The sequence below is a fragment of the Carassius carassius genome, chromosome 23 (genome assembly GCF_963082965.1).
Source record: "Carassius carassius chromosome 23, fCarCar2.1, whole genome shotgun sequence".
NCBI classification, from domain to species: domain Eukaryota; kingdom Metazoa; phylum Chordata; class Actinopteri; order Cypriniformes; family Cyprinidae; genus Carassius; species Carassius carassius.
In genome coordinates, this window is record NC_081777.1 from 26,119,940 (window position 1) to 26,143,582 (window position 23,643).

The following is a 23,643-nucleotide window of genomic DNA, read 5'->3' on the forward strand; positions in this document are numbered from 1 at the left end:
CCTGCTGATGTTGTGAGGCTTCTTTTCCACTGTGTCCTTCTCTCTGTCTCTTATGACATCACTTTTCATTTTCTTTCTCAGTCTAGGACAAGCAGATTTATGGATGACCTAGAAATGCCCTATGCCCTTTAGTGAGTATTTAAAAGAAGCCTGACAGTTTCCATATTTCCACCCAACCTTAAACAGTACCACTTACACTCTTACTTTGTTTACTGCCAAGTAATGTAGCTCAAAGAGTAAAGCATAGTGCCAGCAACACCAAGGTCATGGGTTTGAACTTGAATGCTTTGAAAACTGTATAAATACAGCGCTATAGCCTAGAATGCAAACACTTTGACCCATTTGTACTAATTGTAAAGACCATACCAGTGTAACAGCTCAGATATGAGATGCCCAGCATCTTCCAAAAATCATAAAGGTCTTATCACTGTAGATCAAGTCACATCAAGAGCATTTCAGTGGAAACAGGACGGTAGGGCATTAACTGTTCAAGTACACACACCCTCCATTTGTAACCATAAAACACTCAGCAGTCTATTTCCTCTGTTTCCTGAGGGACCGAAAAACATTTCGAGCTCTATCTGCTGTTTACCACAAATAGATTCAAAAACAAATCCATAACAGTGAATCATTTTACTCATTTAGTGAACTGAAGAGGATTTATTTGTTTGTAACAAAGACATTTAGCCTCTTTTGTAGAACCCTTTTTGGCAACATTTAATAAACTAATGGTTTTCCAATGGCCGAATTCTAACAATTATCTCATTCTTCATGTTCCATTTAACAAGACTAACAATAAAGAGATGAATTCTAATAGCAATTCCGACTTTATAAAAGGAACAGCAGACCAACCATACACAGAAATGTGTGCTAACTAAAATATCTTCACAAAAACATCTATTATAGAAAACAAACATACCCACAGACAGTTATGCGTAACACACAACACTGTACTGGGATATATAGGAACAATACAACTTCTAAATACAATCAAAAAGGTGTGTATACGGTGAAGGTGTGTATGCCTCTTAAAAAGATTTCATATGGCATTTCTTTTCCTCTTGCACATTCAGAAAATCTGATTTGCAAGTAAATCTGGCAAACCTCTCCAAGGAATTGAGTTGGGAGCCCAAAGGCAAATAGTGTAGTGTGGTCTTTCACATTCTGTTTAATATTCATTAGAATAAAGGAGAAATGTAGATAGATGACGAAATGAGAACAAATACAGCAAGTCAGTCCTCGAGAGGAAATATCACCTCCAGGACTCGTGGCCTTCACGAGACTATCAGCCGCAGACAGACTCTATTACAAACAGCACAGATGCTTTGAACAGAAACCGAGATATAGATACTATCTAAAAGGCAAGCAGCAAAACAGATGTGCATTATTGATTGTACTATTAATATAAGAAGATAAATCAACTGTCTGCACTGTCTGTACTTAAGGTTTTTCTAAATAAACATGCAGAAATGCATTTCTAATTTTTCTGAAATGAAATAGATTAAATACAATACTGCATTGTAAATAACTAACAGATGCTGCAGAGTTCTATGCAATTCCAAACTATACAATGAAAGCTAGTTATGTCAAACTGACCCCAAATTTTGGGCTGGCTTTGAACGACAAGCTACTGTATATCGTGATTTCCACGACAGAGTTTCTTAGAGTTACAAATGATCTGCTCTTATCATCTGATCGTGGGTGTATCTCTCTATTAGTTTTATTGGATCTTAGTGCTGCGTTTGACACAATTGACCACAACATTCTTTTGCATTGACTTGAATACTTTGTTGGCATCAGTGGAAGTGCATTAGCATGGTTTAAATCGTACTTATATGACCGCCATCAGTTCGTAGCAGTGAATGAAGATGTATCCTATCGATCACAAGTGCAGTATGGAGTACCTCAAGGCTCAGTACTAGGGCCGCTACTCTTCATGCTTTATATGTTACCCTTGGGAGATATCATCAGGAAACATGGTGTTAGCTTTCACTGTTATGCTGATGATACTCAGCTCTATATTTCTTCGCAGCCCGGTGAAACACACCAATTTGAAAAACTAATGGATTGCATAGTCGATATAAAAAACTGGATGACGAGTAATTTCTTACTGCTAAATTCTGAAAAAACAGAGGTGTTAATTATAGGACCTAAAAACTCTGCTTGTAATAACCTGGAACACTGTCTAAGACTTGATGGTTGCTCTGTCAATTCTTCATCATCAGTTAGGAACCTAGGTGTGCTACTTGATCGCAATCTTTCCTTAGAAAGCCACGTTTCTAGCATTTGTAAAACTGCATTTTTCCATCTCAAAAATATATCTAAATTACGGCCTATGCTCTCAATGTCAAATGCAGAAATGTTAATCCATGCATTTATGACCTCAAGGTTAGATTATTGTAATGCTTTATTGGGTGGTTGTTCTGCACGCTTAGTAAACAAACTACAGCTAGTCCAAAATGCAGCAGCAAGAGTTCTTACTAGAACCAGGAAGTATGACCATATTAGCCCGGTCCTGTCAAAGCTGCACTGGCTCCCTATCAAGCATCGCATAGATTTTAAAATATTGCTTATTACTTATAAAGCCCTGAATGGTTTAGCACCTAAGTATTTGAATGAGCTCCTTTTACATTATAATCCTCTACGTCCGCTACGTTCTCAAAACTCGGGCAATTTGATAATACCTAGAATATCAAAATCAACTGCAGGCGGCAGATCCTTTTCCTATTTGGCGCCCAAACTCTGGAATAACCTACCTAACATTGTTCGGGAGGCAGACACACTCTTGCAGTTTAAATCTAGATTAAAGACCCATCTCTTTAACCTGGCATACACATAACATACTAATATGCTTTTATTATCCAAATCCGTTAAAGGATTTTTAGGCTGCATTAATTAGGTAAACCGGAACCGGAAACACTTCCCATAACAACCTATGTACTTGCTACATCATTAGAAGAATGGCATCTACGCTAATATTTGTCTGTTTCTCTCTTGTTCCGAGGTCACCGTGGCCACTAGATCCAGTCTGTGTCCAGATCAGAGGGTCACTGCAGTCACCCGGATCCAGTACGTATCCAGACCAGATGGTGGATCAGCACCTAGAAAGGACCTCTACATCCCTGAAAGACAGCGGAGACCAGGACAACTAGAGCCCCAGATACAGATCCCCTGTAAAGACCTTGTCTCAGAGGAGCACCAGGACAAGACCACAGGAAACAGATGATTCTTCTGCACAATCTGACTTTGCTGCAGCCTGGAATTGAACTACTGGTTTCGTCTGGTCAGAGGAGAACTGGCCCCCCAACTGAGCCTGGTTTCTCCCAAGGTTTTTTTCTCCATTCTGTCACCGATGGAGTTTCGGTTCCTTGCCGCTGTCGCCTCTGGCTTGCTTAGTTGGGGACACTTCATCTACAGCGATATCGTTGACTTGATTGCAAATAAATGCACAGACACTATTTAACTGAACAGAGATGACATAACTGAATCCAATGATGAACTGCCTTTAACTCTCATTTTTGCATTATTGACACTGTTTTCCTAATGAATGTTGTTCAGTTGCTTTGACGCAATGTATTTTGTTTAAAGCGCTATATAAATAAAGGTGACATTGACATTGACATTGACATTAAAGACAAGCGCACAAGGCAGACTAGCCTGATCTAGTGGGAGCTGCCTTGAAAAAAAGGCAATTACTGACACAATTTCATGACAATGATTTACTGCAAATGACTCACTGCTGTCAGTGAACAACTATAAAAGTCTGAGATAAGCATTCATACATATTGTGAAGCTAAACAAAGATGCATTAGTCAAAGTCGCTGGTCTGCCAGTGTGCTTTACTTCAGGAGAATTGAGAGGTCATTAGAGAACACAAGGACAGCCATAAAATAATTAAGACACATTATTTGAAATAAAACAAATGTTCCCAGTAACAATTAATATTTGTATGTGTCTGTGACGAGTGGGGCGGGGCCGAGGGACATGGGAGCGAGGCCGGGGGAGTGATTGGAGATGAACTACACCTGTTCGTCCCACCGGTCTCCAGGCCCATGGAGGAGATGGAAGGATATAAAACTGGAGCGACGACAGTGAAGGACGAGAGAGGACCAGGCCTGGGCTTTTAGTTGTGTTTTGGTTTTTATTTTGCGCGCATCAGTCGTCCGTGAGGGGCTGATGCGCTGCTTTGTGTTTATTTTGATCATTAAAGTTTTCTGTTGATTGTGCGCCGGTTCCCGCCTCCTTCTTCCCGATGACTAGGAAGTGTTTTATCGTTACAGTGTCATTTTCTGAAAATAAATTTGACAACACTGACAACACCTAAACAAGGGTCAAAAGGTCATATATAAGATGATATATGTCTCTCTCCTTTCATCCCTATCTCTTCATCATTTCTCCTTTCTAAAAGAGTGTACTTGTCCCAGATATGTTACACTGGTCAATTGAATACAGTAACAAAACAGCAAAGGGTGTCCACTTTGGATGGTTACTGTATGCTCCATTTGACTCATCGTACTTATAATTCAGACAACTAGAAACAAAAACAAAAACACATGGGCTGATGGCTAGGGTGAATATGATGTTTAACATTTTTTTATAACAATACAAACGTTTCATACAAGCTTTAAACGTTACCTGCATCTGACTAAACAAGCCAACATCTGCTTAGTTCTGTCTGAGTTTCATACATACCAATAACCAGAAAATAAAATGTATCTTATAAATGCCATATTAAGTAAACATCTTATTGACATTGAGACAGAGATGAACTGAGATATTAAAAAATATGAAAACTTCCTGACACACCAACACTGTAAAAAATAATTCTGTGGCTTAGTAAATATTACAGAAATGTTTAACTTTATTAACTTAATAAAATCTCTGAATATCGTGTACTTGATTGTTTGAGTTAAACATACCAAAATAATTGAGTAAAAATCCAACAGTTCATTTTATCTCAAATTTACAGATATATTTAAGTTGTTTTCAATAAAATTATTTAGTATTTGACTAACCAATTATTTCTTTATAATATACTTAATATATTTGTGAAATTTCTTTCAAAATATTTGAGAATGTTGAATTAAACTGATCTGTTTCAAGAAACAAAAATATTACTTAATTCAAATCAATATTATTAATATATTTAACACACTCTTAAAATTTGAGTAAGTTTACTCCATTAAAACAATGCACCCCTCCCCCACCCTCTGACGTGACGACAACTCGACGTTGGTTGAGTCAGTGAGCATGGCAGTTTGAACTCTCCAGTCTCCAGACAACAGCTCTCTTCTCAGCGTCGCAGATTTGGTGCATTTCCTCTGTGAAATTCAGGTTTGTGTATGTTTTATTTTATCTATAAAATCTTTACTGTGCTTTAAATCATATTTAATGCAAAACAACATACAGAGGCGTAATTCGACACCTAAACGAGAGTCGCGCCTGTCTTTTTGCATGATTGAAACGCTTTGCATAAACACATGACTTCATTCCTAATGATAATAAATATAATTATTATCATTTGGATGATAAAATGTCCTCAGAACTGTCACTGTTTGTTTATTGGCAGGTTATGTCAGTCACTCGCAGTATCTATCGGCTGTGAGTGAAACGCAGGACGGCGGTATGAAGTTCAAAGTTCACCCGCAGAGGCGAGTCAGTCTCCGGCACAAGGACCAGCGCTGATCCGGTGGATATTGGGTTGATTTGATTAGACTTGAATTAGGCTACCTGAATTTTTAAATATTTAATTTTTACTTATAAAATGTTTGTTAAATGAAATTGTATACAGTGTAAAATGTGCTCTATTGCTGTACTCATTGACAATAAAGGCCAATGTCATGTATACTGGTGGTTGTGTGGAGTACTATTTTACAAAGGTTTAGAGAAAATAAAAAGTTAATATTACTCATTAATAAAAACAGTTAATATTACTCATAAATATTGTTTTTAAATGTTTAAATGTTCAATTATTTCTACTCAATTTTATTTGTTAATGTACCAGATGCAGTTACTCAGATTTACTTAATTTTTTTACTTGCATTTACTCAATTCATACAGTATATTTCATTGATTTCACAGCTTTAAAATTTACTCAATTTTTTTGAGTGTAAAAATGTTTCACCAATAAAATTGAGTAAATAATAGTTAAACTTTTTACAGTGAAAGACGCTTCATAAACCTCTGACACCAGAATCAATCCCCACTTGAGCATGAACGAAAACTTAATTTAATTTAATAACAATATGTGACCCTGGCTGGGCCACAGAACCAGTCTTAAGCAGCATGGGTATATTTGTAGCAATAGCTGACAATACACTGTATGGGTTAAAATGATAGATTTTTCTTTTATGCCAAATATCATTAGAATATTAAGTAACGATCATGTTCCATGAAGATGTTTAAATTTCCAACCGTATATATATATATATATATATATATATATACATGTATATATATATATATATATATACATATATATATATATATATATATATACATATATATATATATATATATATATATATATACACATATATATATATATATATATATATATATATATATATATATATATATATATATTAGTAATATGCATTGCTAAGGACTTCAAAGGCGATTTTCTCAATATTTAGATTTTTTTGCACCCTCAGAGTACAGATTTTCAAATAGGCCTAGTTGTATCAAAAATGGACCCTTATGACTGGTTTTATGGTCCAGGGTCACATTTAAAAAAATATATACTCACAAAACAGCACCATGAAAATACCATGGTAGGCTTCTGTTCATAAAAGACAGGTTAAAATACATATCAAATATTATACATGTATGTGTGTATACACATACCATTATATACATCTTCCTCATTTCCATATATATAGTACACTTACACACATAGATGCATAAAAAATAGCAGATCACCCGAGCCGTGTTTACCTCCTGCAGCTGCTCTAACTCCTGTTTGAGAGCCTCCTGCTCGGTCTCCAGCTCCGCGTACTGCTGCTTGAGCGTCTGGTTCTCCTCCAGCACCACCAGACCGCATTCCGCAGCCCGGATCTTCTCCCGGTTCGCCTCTGCGAGCTCCCGGGTCAGCCTCTCCACCTCGGCCCGGTAATGATCCACCGATTCCCCGCATCCTCCATCGGCTGCCATAGCCTCTGGTGTCCGGTCGGGTGTAATCTCTCAGAGAGGCGGAGGCTGAGGAGGAGATTCAGGTGGATGCTGCAGTCTGTCTGTCCAGTGTCCACCCAATGCGCTGATGTTTGCCGATGCTTTCAAATTATGTTTACGCGAGCAGCACTAGACTCGATTTGTGCATTATAAATAGTGCTGTGATAAACCGCACTAATGTTCCATCCATCAAAGACATATTTTTGTGTGCCCAACTTAAAACGTTTTGAGGAGAAGCGGCGCCATCTATCCAGAATGCAAAGTGAGCAGAAGTTGATCCTGTCTCTCAATTTGTGACGTCACTCCATACCCCCACCCCTCATCTTTTACATTTATTACTCTATATTATTAGTAGTATATGTAAAGGTAATGCTAATTACAATTTGTTACATCATATGTAATCTTATGTAAATTCTAGTTAGGCTATACAGACATAAAAATAAAATATTAGACACAGGTATTATTAGTATTACTATTATCATTAAACACACACACACACACACACACACACACACACACACACACACACACACACACACACACACACACACACACACACACACACGTAAAGCATTACACACGTGGTCCTTTGAGAAATTTCAGAAATTCTCAGATACATGAATCTGCAAACCATTATTATTATCATCATCATCATCATCATCATCATCATTATTATTATTATCATTAAATTAGGTTATTATTATTATGGTAATTTATTATTAGTGCTAACCTGAATGTTATTGTGGAGGACAACATGCATTATTTAAATACTTTTCCGCCACCTGCTGGACAATTAAAAAAAAATGTATTTATTTGTAGAGGCTATTTCACTGTTTAATTATGCATTGTTTAAATAGATGCTCTTTGAAAGGAGTAAAAGTAAAAAGACAACAACTTTGCATGAAACGTCATGCATATTCATTATTTAAAGGTGTGTGAAGGTTGTAAATCTTGACCATTAAAGCTGAGCTGTAATCCTGAAGATTTTGAAACTATAAACTATACAAGTTTCTATAATTGAGACATGAAGCTGGTCTAAAGAACAAACACATAGCTATATCTATTATTAATAGTTTTGCAATTCCAAATAACTGTGTTACAACTGCCACTGAGATGATCAGTAATCACTGAAAAATTGGACAATAATTGCTACAAACTTTCTTTAGTCTCAGCCACACTTCAGCTGAATGTAACATTAAATGTGACACATTCCTTATCCAGAATGAAGCATGTCTAAGTACATTATGGAGGAAGACACGAACAGGCTGAGATAAAGACCCCATGACACACTGTACTTCTGAATGTCAGATTTCACCAGCCTGCATGTGATTTCATTTTCTCAGACAGTGTGGCACATCTACTGGTCTCAAGTTTTCAACACAATAATTTGATTGGCCAGGAAATCAAGTACATCATGTGTGTGCAGAGGTCACCGATTACATGTGCATTATCTGGAAAACTTCCTTTCACAATCATTCACTACTTTCAAAACAGCGAGATTCATTTCATCCATGAATGTCCATTAAGGTAAGTATGGCATGTCTTGATATTTTCTAATGGTCTAATGAAAGAAATGTTCACAGGATGATTTGATCTCTAAAAGTAGTAGCCATTCAATGGGTGGATCTGATGAAAGAATGATTGGATGATTAGGTTTGTCCTGTCGCTGTCTCAAATATATCTACAAAATGAGAGACATGTGATAACATAGTATTCGGGAAGTCCTGGTTTAGAAAGCAGTAAAACCCTGCTCATGTTCATTATTCTCTGCAGTACATTTAGACATACATGGAGGAAAATGCTTGTTTGTCACACATTTTACTCTAGTAAATGTTTCTCATACTAGAATTATTTTTGAAGGTACATAACATAAAGACTTGACAAAAAAAAAAAAAAGAATAATAATTACATTACATTAACACATTGACATGTCATATGGGGTAAATTGAGAGCCATTGCAGTAATACTGCCAGTACAGTATTACAGATTATTATAAGATTACATAAAAACAATAAAATTACCACATAAATGGTATAAAAAAGGGAATGCACACTGTAGGCTATATATAGTTTAGTAATTCAGCTGTTAAAATGTAAATATTACACGTATGCCCTGGAATTTGCTTTTAGATAAAAAGAAAAAAACATCTGGCAAATAAATACATGTAAATATAAATAAGCTGCAGGCAGTTTATGAAAATCTTAGCAAATAATGTTGAACTTTATGGGAATTGAATGATCACATGATACTTGTACTGTGGATGTTTGGATTTTTTATTCCAATAAATTTACAGTAATTAAATTTTATTAGTAATTAACATTTCAAAATATATTTTTATATTTTGTTTCCATTTTAATTTAACTTATAGATTCAGTTATTTTTGTGTTTGTATTTATTATTATTATTATTTTTTAAATATGTCAGTGTTTTTATTATTATTTTACTTTTAATGCATTCACGTAATTTGAACTATTTTATTACATTAAGTTGAACTAAAGGAAAATGTAAAAAAAAAAATGTTGCTTTGGCAATTAGCTGAAATAACACAAGTTAATTTCAGTTTATGTTTATTTTAAGAAACTAAAATGTTACTTTAACTTTTTTTGTTTTTTTGTTAGTTTTAAATTTTAGCTATCTTTATTAAACCTGCAGCCAAGTTACTATGTAAACCTACAATATACAACATAATAGGACCCTTGGCCTATGATAAGTAATAAATTATTCTCTCTCTCTTTTTTTATTTATTTATTTTTTGAATAAGGAATATAAGACAGAAAGAAAGAAAAAAATAAAGAAAGACTTTGAAGATAAATTGCATATCCATGCAAATGCACTGTGTGTGTTAGTGTGTATTCCTAAACCAGAATCCAGAGCAGCACGTGGCTCTGGTCAGCTGCCTGCTAGTTGTGGTGTAATTGAGTTCACATGAGCAGCTGATGGGTCCCATAGCATTTACAATCAGCAGCAGAATCCCAAAACCCTGTCCCGTGTCTCTGTTTTTACCCCTCCTTTCTCTTCTCTCTTGTCTCTTCTTTTTATGCTGTCCTTAACTAGATCTTGTCCTCTCTCTTATTAGAGATCCCATTGAGAATTCTACACTGTCTCCTGCCTCCACACTCATGGCTCCAGAGAAAAACAGTGACGGTTTGGACAACTATGCATTTACTGTGAGTAACCTCAAAAAAGACATTAAATTTAGGTAGAATTGCTAATTTCTTTGTTAAATTAGCCTTAGAGCTTCTGGAAGTAGACAGATTGAATATAGGAACATTACATTTGAATGTAATGTGACCATGGATGTGTAATGGGTCTTGTTTTCATTGTGTAAATCTAAGTTACGTGACTGCAGTCAAGTTATAAGATATTTAAATTCAAACAGTTATAAAAATCTATGGCATTTGATAATTTCTATGATGTTATCAAATTTCTATGATGGTATTATATCCAAAGATTCTTATCACTCTTGATAATGGACGTGTTACTTGTGTTTGTTATTGTGGTCATGCTCAATGTTTTAATAACTGGAATGTGGACTGGAGCAGTGTGTGTGTGTGTGTGTGTGTTTTACAGCTCATGCTTATGTAATATTTAATTTACAAAATGTATGAAAGAAATAGCTATTTTTGCTAATTGATCAATCAAAAAACATGTTTAAATCTTTATCCTAAAAAGCAACACTCTTAAGAGAGAGAGGGGTTATTGTTTCTTGTTTCATGCAAAGCCAATTAATTGGATACAACAAATTATATTTATAAGTGATTTATATGTGAAATGATATTTATATATTGACATGAAATTGATAAAATTAGGGAAGTTTGTTGATTGAAAACTGCTAGGTCAGAAACTGAATGTGAGTGTTTTTTTAGGTTGATGGTGTAGACCATTTCTGTGAGTTACCGGAGAGTAAAAATGGAAATGATCGTTTCCCAGAGGAGGGAAACAATAGTAAGCTGGCATATTGTGTCACTGATATTCCACCATGGTACCTTTGCATCTTTTTGGGGATTCAGGTAAGTGGCACACACACATCTGCCTGTGTTGAACATGTTAGATTTGTATGATAGAATTTATCATCAGAGTCCTATAAATCAATTGAAATCAGTCTTGATTAGAGTGTGCACTATGAACAGCACTGTATTTATCAGTACCAATAAAGACCAATTTCAGTGTACGCTGTGTTTCAAAAATCTAAAACTGAGATCTGAGATTTTTAAGATATTTTTTTTCATATTCAGGTGCATCTCAATAAACTCAAATTGTGAAACTCGTGTATTAAATAAATTTAATGCACACACACTGAAAGTTTAGGTCTTTGGTTCTTTTAATTGTGAAGATTTTTTTGTGAATTGTTGGCCTTCTGGACATTATGTTCATTTACTGTACATGTACTTGGTAGAGGCTCCTTTTGCTTTAATTACTGTCTCATTTCAGCGTGGCATGGAGGTGATCAGTTTGTGGCACAGCTCAGGTGGTATGGAAGCCCAGGTTTCTTTGACAATGGGCTTCAGCTCGTCTGCATTTTTTGGTCTCTTGTTTCTCATTTTCCTCTTGACAATGCCTCATAGATTCTCTCTGGGGTTCAGGTCTGGTGAGTTTGCTGGCCAGTCAAGCACACCAACACCATGGTCTTTTAACCAACTTTTGGTGCTTTTAGCAGTGTGGTTTCCAAATGAAATAGAAAACTTGCTCTCATCTGAAAAGAGGACTTTGGACCACTGGGCAACAGTCCAGTTCTTCTTCTTCTTAGCCCAGTTAAGACTCTGATGTTTTCTGTGGTTCAGCAAATTCCTTGACACGTCTGTGTGTGGTGGCTCTTGATGCCTTGACCCCAGCCTCAGTTCATTCCTTGTGAAGTTAACTCAAATTCTTGAATCAATTTTGCTTGACAATCCTCATAAGGCTGCACTTATCTCGTTTGGTTGTACATCTTTTTCTTCCACACTTCTAATAATCCTTCCTCTCAACTTTCTGTTAACATGCTTGGATACAGCACTCTGTGAACAGCCAGCTTCTTTGGCAATGAATGTTTGTGGCTTACCCTCCTTGCGAAGGGTGTCAATGATTGTCTTCTGGACAACTGTCAGATCAGCAGTCTTCCCCATGATTGTGCAGCCTAGTGAACCAAACTGAGAAACCATTTTGAAGGTCCAGGAAACATTTGCAGGTGTTTTGAATTAATTAGCTGATTGGCATGTCACCATATTCTAATTTGTTGAGATTGTGATTTGGTGGGTTTTTGTTAAATGTGAGCCAAAATCATCACATTTAAAAGAACCAAAGACTTAAACTATAGTTCAGTCTCCGTGCATTGAATACAAGAGTTTCACAATTTGAGTTTAATTACTGAAATAAACAAACTTTTCCACAACATTCTAATTTATTGAGATGCACCTGTAGTATGAAGCTGAGGATATGATTATCCTTATTATGGAGAGAAAACACCTCAATTTTATTCAGAAGCCCAAACTGAGCAAAAATATGGAATTTAGTGCAGTTGTTATTATTAATATCTGAAATTAGATATATAGCTGATGCCTTTTAATGCAAATCAAAGAGATTTTTATATAACAGTGACTGTTGGCATTAAATGCATATACTGTACAGGAAATATCAAATGTCACTCTCCAAATAATATGATTTAGCAGATTATATTTTTCAGCAGTTTTTATTATGTTGATAATTCAAAGGCCTTGGAAAATAAACGCACCAAAAGGGTTAGGATTCTGCACTATTTTTAATTAAATTAGCAAATTTAAACTTGCATAACAATTTCTCTCCATCTCTCTGACAGCATTATCTTACAGCTTTTGGTGGCATCATAGCCATTCCTCTGATACTGTCTCAGGGCCTCTGTCTACAACATGACAGCCTCACGCAAAGTCACCTAATCAGCACTATTTTCTTCGTGTCTGGGGTGTGCACCTTACTGCAGGTCACTTTTGGAGTGAGGTATGGTTGCTTTTATCACTCGTGGCAAAAATTATGTTTCACAGGGAAAAATCTGAATTCAAAAACATAATAGAAATAAAGGCCAAGGTCAGCTTACCAAGAAGATAAGTCATGAAGTGTAAACAATATTTTAAGGATGAGGTGTAATTATGAAACACTGTTTTGATCATCTTCATGAACCAGGGTTGTGCTGTGGTTACACATGGGACTTTCTTTGTCAATTATTTAACCATGGGTGTTTCATTATAAAAAGCTTGTTTGATTATACGTTTGCCTTGATCTTTTGAGGCAGGTTTGCTTTGAATTTATCAGATTTCTTGTCATAAGATCAATTTTATATGATAAATTTCTTTTATTGATTTAAAATATTATATTAAAATTATGTAAATATACATATTTAGATTTGTGTGTGTGTGTGTGTTCCTCTCCAAGATAAAATAATAAAAAAAGAGTTACTTACGTTCCAGATAAACCATCTCCCAGGACAACAATCCATTCAATGCATGGGTTCATAGACCTAGGAAAGTGTGAATAATGTAGGCATAGCAATGTTTTCACCATCTGATAAGCCTCTGCTTGTTTAAGGCTGAAGACCTATTGCACTTTTATTAGGGCTAACTGACCTGAATAACAGTCCATAGATATCCTTAAGGTTGTCTCTACAGTTCTTCATGAGCATTAGCTTCTATACTAATCAAACATGATGAATCTAAATCAGTCTGTTACTTATGTAAAACAGAAATATGTAGGACTTTGTTCAGAGTGATTCCTGCGGAATCTAAAAACCATAATAGGATTAGGAATTTTCCATTTTATAAGCATAAAGTTCAGCACATTTTAAACCCACATTCCTCAGGCCTCTCAGCTGTGGAGCTCCCTTTTGTGTAAAGCAGTGAGATTGTTTTTATTAATTCAAGAAAATATGTCTTAACATTCCCAAATCCATTGCTTTCTGTAGGTGTAACTGATTCAGTGTAAACACACACCTCTACGGAAGCTCTAAGCAGCCATGCATTATAATTTTTTTCCTTCTTGTTTTCTCGTTATAACGACTTAATTTTCTCGTTATGTCGAGATAACGAGAAAACGAGAAGGAAAAAAAAAAATAATGCATGGCCGCTTAGAACTTCCGTACACCTCAGATGTTAACTTGTACAATAATATAATTTTATACTATGACAGTGCCATAAATCTCAACTAATAACAACATTCAACAACTATACCTTGTTTATAGCCTGACTTGGCTTTTAGAGAGGAATCAGGAAGGGTTGAGAATGAAATACTAAACTTCTAAACATCTCAACAGTAAAAGTCAAAAGAAGCTATTTACTTATTGAACAAAAACAACAACAAGAATTATACATTTGGTGACAAAGCTCTTCTTTTTCTTAATGCAAGGTTACCCATTCTCCAGGGTGGAACTTTTACACTACTGTCACCCACCATGGCTTTGCTATCAATGCCTGAATGGACCTGTCCTGCTTGGACACAGAACGCCAGCCTGGTCAACACCTCCTCACCTGAGTTCATTAATGTTTGGCAAAGCCGAATGCAAGCGGTGAGTATCTCAGTACCTGATAGTCTATGTAAGGACTCACGAACATACGTAGAGTGGTTCTAAATATATTTCAACACTTTAACCACACTTAAAAATGTGACAGTCATTGCAATAGATAATGCTCAAGCAAAAAGTTTGTCAAAAAGACACGTTTAAAAATAAAATGCCTAGATGGATCCTAAATTGGCTAAATTGGACATTTGAAAGAAACTGACTACATATAGCCATTAAAAATAACCTTGGAAACAGCTGGTAATTGCAAAAATAGTAAAATAGAAAGTAGAAAATTATGAATTTGGCTGGGTTACAATATAAAATATTAAGCCAGGTTATCACATGATTTGCAAATATATTATATTGTAACTCAGCCAAATTCATTATTTTTGGGGCACTGCATATTTGGATGGATGGAGAGTTCTTTGACCATAGATTCCCAATATTATCTTTTTAGATCAGCACATCATATATAATAATATCTTTATTGTATAATGCTAAAATTCAGTTTCTGTTTTCATCCCTCCACAGCTCCAAGGCTCAATCATGGTGGGCTCCCTATTCCAAGTGCTAGTGGGATTCTCCGGTCTAATTGGCCTCTTCATGCGTTTCATTGGCCCTTTGACCATTGCACCAACTATTTCACTAATCGGCCTATCACTGTTTGACTCCGCTGGCATGAACGCAGGACACCACTGGGGCATCTCTTCCATGTGTGTACTTCTTAAAATTAATGATCACTAATCAAATCTGAAGTAGATAGACTATAGTAAAGAATATTGTTTGAAAAAGTTTTTAACATTTTGCTTTAAGGGTAGATAACTACATCAAATTACAAAAAAAATGGCATTGTTTGGCATATACATGTTTTGATTTATATACTACGCTGAACATATTTGACTCATTTTGGACAAACAAGCAACCACATTTAAGGTGATCAAAAACAGTAGTATATAAACTGGCTCAAACCTGTGAATCATTTTTTTGTGTAATGGTTCATATATGAATCATCCAAGAGTACTGATTCACTAGAAAGAATCAGGCTGTCCAACAAGGACTGTTTATACCACACAGGCACTATACATGATTTTATCCTTGACTTTCCACTCACCAACTGAATACTGTAGTTAAGTTTGTAGTCTTTTTACTTTTAGTTGATTACTCCCCAATACAAACAGTAGTAGCCAATATGAAACATTAGAGTTTAAGTCCAGCTGGTATAGGGCTGAATATAATCTCTGGAGATGTAATGCTTTTTAAAACCTAATCTGACACAGAGATATAACACAGTCTAATTTCCCTCCACAGGACGACATGTTTGATTGTGATTTTCTCACAGTATCTTCGCCATATTTCCATCCCCTTCCCCAAATACAGCAAAGCCAAGAAGTTTCACACCAGCAGGATTTACATATTTCAGATTCTGCCTGTAAGTCTTGGTAAAATGTGTTTTCTAAACATTAATGCTCCATGAAACTACTTTTAAAAGCAAGGTGTGTTTCCTCAGGTTCTGCTAGGAATCACTCTGTCCTGGTTGATTTGCTACCTTCTGACGATCTACGATGTCCTGCCCTCAGACCCTGATAAATATGGCTATCTAGCTCGGACTGACATTAAAGGAGATGTTATGGGCAGGGCGCCATGGTTCAGATTTCCTTATCCGGGTATATTGACCAGAACAATTAAGACCCAGTATTTTATATGGTCATTGCTGTATTTTACAGGAACCATAATCTATTATATGGAACCATAATCCATATTATGGTTTATTTATGGCTATGTAACTGTATTCCCAGGTCAGTGGGGAGTGCCAACTGTTAGTCTGGCAGGAGTTTTTGGAATCCTGGCAGGGGTTATATCCTCCATGATTGAGTCATTGGGGGATTATCATGCATGTGCCAGATTATCTGGCGCCCCACCACCTCCCAGACATGCCATCAACAGAGGCATTGCCATTGAAGGCATCGGGTGTCTGGTGGCAGGTGCCTGGGGAACAGGCAATGGAACCACCTCCTACAGTGAAAACGTAGGAGCCTTGGGTATCACTAAGGTACAAAGTTTCACACAATAAGTTTTACTAGACAAAATGTCATTTGATTTTACTTCATGTACAATGATTGCATATAGGCAACACTACTTTTTTTGAGAGAGAGAGAATGTTTGGCATGTGATACTATGAAACTAATCGAGAGAATCCTTTCATCTTTTGTAGGTTGGCAGTCGCATGGTGATTGTGTGCAGTGGCTTTGTAATGATTATAATGGGAATGTTTGGAAAGATTGGAGCCATATTTACTACAATACCAACACCTGTTATCGGAGGAATGTTTCTAGTTATTTTCGGGGTCATTACGGCTGCTGGTGTTTCAAATCTACAGGTAAAAACAGTATTCAAAAAGCAAAACATTAGGGAAAATGAAGTGCTCACATTGCTCACATCACCGTTCAAATGTTTTTAGTATACTGTAGCTGACAGAATCTATTAAGCTAACTAAAGCTGCATTTATTTGATCAAAACTACAGTAAAATCAGTAATATTTTGTAATATTACTACAAATTAATATATATATAATTTATTTTTGTCAAGACTGAATTTTCATCATTTCATACTCCAGTTGTCAGTGTCACACATGCTATAAATAAGTTTTGAAAACAGCTGTGCTTCTTAATATTTTAGCAAAAAAACTATTACATACATTTTTATCAGGATTCTTTGATTAATAGAAAGTCCAAAAGAGCAGAATGCATTTGAATTTTTTGTAACATTATTACATTTTATTACTATATTACATGTATCATTAACATTCATAAAAAAAAAAAAAAAAAAAAAAATCTTACTGACACCAAATGTTTGAATCAATACTATTCTTCATATAAAATATTATTGATATGACTGATTTCCATTATTAATAGTATACAGACATGAACTCTTCGCGCAACATCTTCGTCTTTGGATTCTCTATGTTCACTGGGCTTGCTATTCCCAACTGGATAATGAAAAACCCCTCATCCATAGCAACAGGTGTGTAAACTATAAACTGTTTTGGAAAAGCACATGCTACAGACTCAACACACTCCTTCCATTCCAAGTATGATTTTTTTGTGCTTTCTTACTTCTTGTATTAGGAGTTGTTGAACTGGACCATGTACTTCAAGTGCTTCTGACAACCAGTATGTTTGTTGGAGGAACCTTTGGATTTCTCCTTGATAACACAATACCCGGTGAGTTGAGTTCTGCTAATAATCTGCTTAAATTAGTCTAATACAGTGGTTTTCAAGCATAATTACAGTTTAATATAAATTTTTTTCTTATTTAATATATATAATACATACATACATACATATAGCCTACATTTTCTATATTTATTTGATCAACAAGTAAACTATTAATATTGTAAAATATTATTACAATTTTAAACAACTGTTTTCAATTTCTGCATATATATATATATATATATATATATATATATATATATATATATATATATATATTAATATTAAATAAGAAAAAATAAATATTAAACTGTAACTATGCTTCCACTATTCGAGCTCGCTGATTGGTTTAAGAATAAATCGCTAAATAAATAAATAAATTTATCTTTGATATTTTTGCTGCATATGCAGAACAACAGCATTTGTGCCAAGCGGTGCCAGCCCGAGTTATTTTCTGTTCATTGCCAAATCAATCAATAAAGACAAGTTTACAATCTAGCTTCTGAGTTCTAAGTTATTAACCCAACAATAGCGAGGTCAGTTAATGTTTTTGCAGTGGGCTGCGCAAATATATGTGTTTGGTCGTATGGGTCGCGAGTTGAAAAAGGTTGGGAACCACTGGTCTAACACATTACCAGAAAACACCTTACTTCTGCATTAAAAAATAAGGAGGATACTCCATGCTTCTCTCCATGGCCTTATGTGTGTAAATTTAACAGTTATAACCTTGTAAATTAATAAAATCTGATTTATCAATTAACTTGTTAGACTCTGCAATAACAGTCTGTTCATTATTCCGGCAGGAACAAAACGTGAACGAGGTATTATTGCATGGAACAAGGCCCACCAAAATGAATCAGACAACACCTTAGAAAGTGATGACGTGTACGGGCTGCCCTTTGGAATTAGTAGTTGCATCTCCTCCTTCACATGGTCCAAATATGTGCCCTTCTGTCCTTCACACAAAGTCAGCAGACAGGACGACACACCAACCAGTTTGGATTCTTTAGACACCAAATCAGAGCCTAACAAAGATGATACACACATTATAGCAGGGGTGGCACTATAGTCTGAGATGAGATTTCAATTTTGAAATAAGTTAAAAAAGGCTCTTAATTCTGTGACTCTTAAGGTACGGACTGAACTGAGAAGGCAGCTACTGCATGTACTTAATTCTGAGGCACTGTTCAAATATATCTCTCTATTTTCATCTAGCCCTATATGAATCACCTGTCAACATACTGTATGTCAATGTGAATGATTTTACTTCAGTTTTTATTTTCATCACTACTTCTTTTCACTTTAAATAATATGTCTGATATGTAACCCATCATCTCAACTTTTTATAAACAATAAATTATTATTCGTCATTTAGTAAGGATGGATTTTTCTTTATTTTTCTAACCTGTGGCGGTGCGGTAGTTCAAATCAATTGCGAATCGGTTCGTTTGGACGCTTATTCATAATAAACTCGGTGTTCCGGAACAAATATAGTTTTTGATTCATTTGACTGACAAAACTCATCTGTTTTAATTGCGATATAAACATGATAAATGAAAAGGTAAAAACATAATTTTTACATAATAAATTCAATTTTGAAATTCACGCAATAAATATAATGATGTCATTGCAGTTATTTATTTATTTACTTTAGTAAATCTTAAAGGAATGGACAATAAATCCGTTAACAGCTCTGAGGAGATCGTTAAAACACACCTGATGAACACATGCTGCAGTAGTATTATCTGTTATTAAAGGGTCCTCAGAGGCTCTAAAACCCAGATAATGAGCTCATATGAATGAAATAACTTCTGTTGCAGACAGTGTTGACTGACAGTGGTGAGGTGGAAGTGACCAAAGGATCAAAAATTAAACGGCACATTTTACCACCAACAAAATTAAAGATTTAAGAAAACTATTTAAGGCAAGATTGGAATACAGCCATAGGCTACTCACCTTTTTTCATTCTCCATCCATGTTTTAATCCACAAGATGGCGCAAAATAACAATAGTTGACACTCCTCTTATTCAACCCCGTTAGAAGCTATTTTTTTCTCTCTAAAGACAAGTCCATTGTCAATGATCTGCAAAATTCACACCTTTGCAATTAGATTAACAACCATTGAAACTCAGTGGTTAATTCTAAACATTTAATATCACTTTCTAAACTTTTAAGTACATTCTCCCTTTGAATCAATAAAACACAGATGCATGCTGTAAGCACATGAAGACACCTAACTTGTCTAATTGTGAAAATCAAGCCTAAGTGTATCAGCAGCAGATGTTTCTCTGCATTCCGGTTGAATGTGTTGCTGTCACAAATGCTTTCAGAAGTAAAACAGTGTGAAACACACCCAAGGTGCATATGAGTTGATTTAGTGTAATGGAGCTTTGAGTGGAAAGCAGTGGTTGGTGGAAAACTGTGGTAGGTCTGCTAAGTGCAATATTATATATTGCATTTGAAAATTCTGGTGTGTCATGTATAAGAATCTGTGAAATATTGAGCTGAACATGCATATACCTTTACATAAATAAAGGACTCTTTCGGCAGATGTGTAAAAATTTGAAAAGAACTTGACATTATGTAAAGGTCAACATTCACTGAAGATTTTTTAGGCCAGAATGCACAATTTTTTCCATAATATCAGCCTACTTAATATAGCTTACTTCAAACGATCAAGATGAACAAATCAGTTAATTAAATAAGATTGCCAATCAGTGGTACTGTTTTAATACAGTGACAATCACAGTTTTTAATCTGTACATTTGTTTATTAAATAATAAAAGCACTGTCAGTTATATTACCCTGTGTGGCTGGAGACCTGCATCTAATTGATTAATTTCTGTCAATTATTCTTTTATGCATCTGTTATATAGGCTTACACATCTCTTATGCATTGGCGAATATGTTATGTTTTTCTTTAAACTGGTTTGCACAATGACGTCTATCAACTTCACATTCGGCTAAAAGGAAAAAGGAATGAAAACTGCTTTTTTTGTTCATCTTTGATCCTGTTGAGTGCATGATTCTTGGCACCTATATATCAGTTTCCACTGAGGACAGAGTCCTGGGGAAGCCATCTGCTGTAATCTCTCCATCCTCAGGCTTCTCGACTGAGGTACCTCCCTTTCCCTAAATCACTAATAAATGAGCATTTGTGATTAGGGTTGGTGAAGCTGACCGTCCTAACCACAACAGAGCTGACATACTCAGGCGTGACCGTCAAACTATTACCCATCTGCTCCTCATAATCAGCCCGCTGATCACGCCAATCACTATCATCAAAGGGAGAAAATATATATTCCAAGAAAGACTAAAGCATTTTCAATTGCATGCCATTTTTTCCACATTTAAAGCATCTTGTTATTGCTAACATTTTTTAGGGGAACTAAAAAGAAAGGTTCTTGCCAATGCAAATATAACAGCTAAATTCCTGCTGGTTCTGATTGATTTCTAGGCTGTTGCCGGTGTGTAAAATCTTCTGATTGGTTTCTAGGCTGTTGCCGGTGTTTAGGGTCTTCTCATTGGTTTCTAGGCTGTTGCCAGTGTGTAAGGTTTTCTGATTGGTTGCTAGTCGATGACCTACTGATCCAAGTCAACTAAACCTACTTTATTCTACTACTTTCTACTTTCTACTACTATTTAATCTTACTTTAAAGGCCAGGGCGAGAAATGTGTTCTTCCATTATTTATTTTTTTACTTTAGGCAGATCTTAAAGTTCTACTGAATACACTGATACAGCAAGGATCTTCTTTTTTTAACTATTATTTTGCATGGGGTTATTATTGCATATGATCACATATTGCACTGGGTTAGAGAAATATAAAAACTTTTCTAAAGCAAATTGCAAACATGTATCACATAATAAGCTACATATTCATGTCTTTTCACATTATATCTTTTGTTTATTATAACACTAGCATCATGATAGCATATTGTAGAATTCCTGACAGTTACCCCTCATATTGTATAAATTATTATTTATAAATATTATTTGTAAATAAAGATGAATGAGTTCTACAAGAAAACACAATTACAGTTTTTCTACTTACAAATTTTACAATTAATTCAGTGCCTTACTATCTGTTTCTTTGTAAAAGTTCATGAAATATACAAGCAATTTGTAGAGTGAAAATTGCCTACACCATTTTTGTTCAGTGTTTTTTTTTTTTTTGCATAGAAATGAAAGTTTTCTTCACTACTAAACCTTTGTGTGAATATAACGTTCGATTTCACAGAAGATGCTTGAGAACTGCAGCATATTGTTTCCTCGCTTCCGATATTCAGAAGCGTCTGGGGCTTGTGATGGTGATCCCTGTGGAGAAGATGATTCTAGTAAAGTCTGCTGGACATCCTGGTCTCCTCGCTCTGGCCTCAAGGCTGTGTCCCAGGAGTGTTTGAAGAGATGGTTCTGGTGCCAAAGGCCCCAGTCTGGATCCCTCTAAAACAGACCTGGGACACAAGCACTCAGTGTGGGCTTATAATCCTGCTTATCATCTCAAGCCAAAAAAACATTCTTCCAATGGAGCCAGTTTTATGTCCACTCCCTTGCGTGGATAGGAAAGTATTGATGAACAGGTCACGAAGACAACAGGGTGTAGAAAGACCAAAAACACATGTATCTGAGAGCTGTCCAATAGTTCACCCTTTAAAAAGTGTCAGGATTGAGAAGGCATGGCTTGTGCTGATATGCAGCTGTCACAAAGTGAACACATTGTGAACATATCAGTTGAGGTGAAGGCTGAGGTTAAGTTGAAACTGAAACATTTGGAAAGTGTTTGGCGGCATGTACTCTCCTGATTTTAGTAGCTATGAATGTCACTCAAATCAATGTGTGCATGAGCTCACCCACAAAGGGAAGATAACAGGTAAAACAATAAAAATTTTTAAACTATATTTTACATATTTAATTCATTAAATTCAATAACCCATGATTCTAGTGAGAATGATTGTTCAGATTTATTATTTGAAACGTTTGATCATACTTTATTTTAAGGCCTAACTCTCACAATTAACAAACTATTAACTATGACTTGCTTTGCTTCTATAAACTCCTAATTTTCTGCTTATTAATAGTTAGTAAGATAGTTGTTTAGTTTAGGTAATGGGTCGGATTAGGGATGTGGAATATGGACATGCAGAATATGCTTTATAATTACTAGCCGATACGTTAATAATACTGTAGGCATTAAGAATTGGTTACTGTACTAAAGATTTACTCTTACTTTTAACCCCTCCCTGTAATAATCTTTAGCAAATTTTATAGAAATATATATTCCCAAAACTCCAATACTAGGACTAGAAATCACCAGGGTTTCTGCAATATAGCATTATCATGGAAAATGTGTTTCATTATGAGCTTTGGTTATAAAGAGACCATTTTTTTCACTATTCAATCGATTCCTGATAAATAAAATTGATTCCTTCATAACTTTCTTGTCCAGCTTCTCTCAGAAATATGTCTTTTTAAATATGACACACACACACATGCAACACCATTCAAAAGTTTATATGTCTTTTTTTTTTGGCATTTTCTTGCTCAAAAACACATTGTGAACTACACAGTCATTACTTGTCATTACTACATTTAAAATGTCTGTTTTCTATTTTAGTATATTTAAAAACAAGTAATTCCTGCGATGACCAAACAGAAATTCGACATTGTTAATTAATCCATAAATTATTCTAATATGCTGATTTGGTGTATTCAAGAAACATTTCTTATGATTATCTACGTTGTGTTGCTTAACATTTTTGT

General features: G+C 35.3%; 2 protein-coding genes across 4 annotated transcripts in view; one reads left to right on the forward strand and one right to left on the reverse strand.

Annotated features, from left to right (window-relative positions):
* Nucleotides 1-7,458, reverse strand: part of bicd1a (bicaudal D homolog 1a) — a 44,596-nt gene extending 37,138 nt beyond the window's left edge. For all 3 annotated transcript variants that reach the window (XM_059506761.1, XM_059506760.1, XM_059506759.1), the window contains exon 1: nt 6,937-7,458. In XM_059506761.1, coding sequence (XP_059362744.1) covers nt 6,937-7,152 — 216 coding nt within the window. In that variant the 5' untranslated portion in view covers nt 7,153-7,458. The remainder of the gene's footprint in view (nt 1-6,936) is intronic.
* A 2,646-nt stretch (nt 7,459-10,104) lies between these two features.
* On the forward strand, nt 10,105-19,253 carry slc23a4 (solute carrier family 23 member 4). The gene is made up of 12 exons (XM_059507182.1): nt 10,105-10,337; nt 11,037-11,180; nt 12,962-13,119; nt 14,518-14,677; nt 15,203-15,384; nt 15,980-16,100; nt 16,179-16,335; nt 16,468-16,721; nt 16,884-17,048; nt 17,584-17,692; nt 17,797-17,892; nt 18,687-19,253. Exons 1-12 carry the CDS (start codon nt 10,290-10,292, stop codon nt 18,950-18,952), a joined length of 1,860 nt encoding a protein of 619 aa, XP_059363165.1. The 5' UTR covers nt 10,105-10,289; the 3' UTR covers nt 18,953-19,253.
* The last annotated feature ends 4,390 nt before the right edge of the window (nt 19,254-23,643 follow it).

What these genes read in the sequence shown, in the direction of transcription:
- slc23a4 (XM_059507182.1), top strand. Translation starts at nt 10,290, where the DNA reads ATGGCTCCAGAGAAAAACAGTGACGGTTTGGACAACTATGCATTTACT. An exon ending in TGGACAACTATGCATTTACT is followed by an intron (nt 10,338 to 11,036) that starts GTGAGTAACCTC and finishes GTGTTTTTTTAG; the next exon opens with GTTGATGGTGTAGACCATTT. An exon ending in CCTTGATAACACAATACCCG is followed by an intron (nt 17,893 to 18,686) that starts GTGAGTTGAGTT and finishes TTATTCCGGCAG; the next exon opens with GAACAAAACGTGAACGAGGT.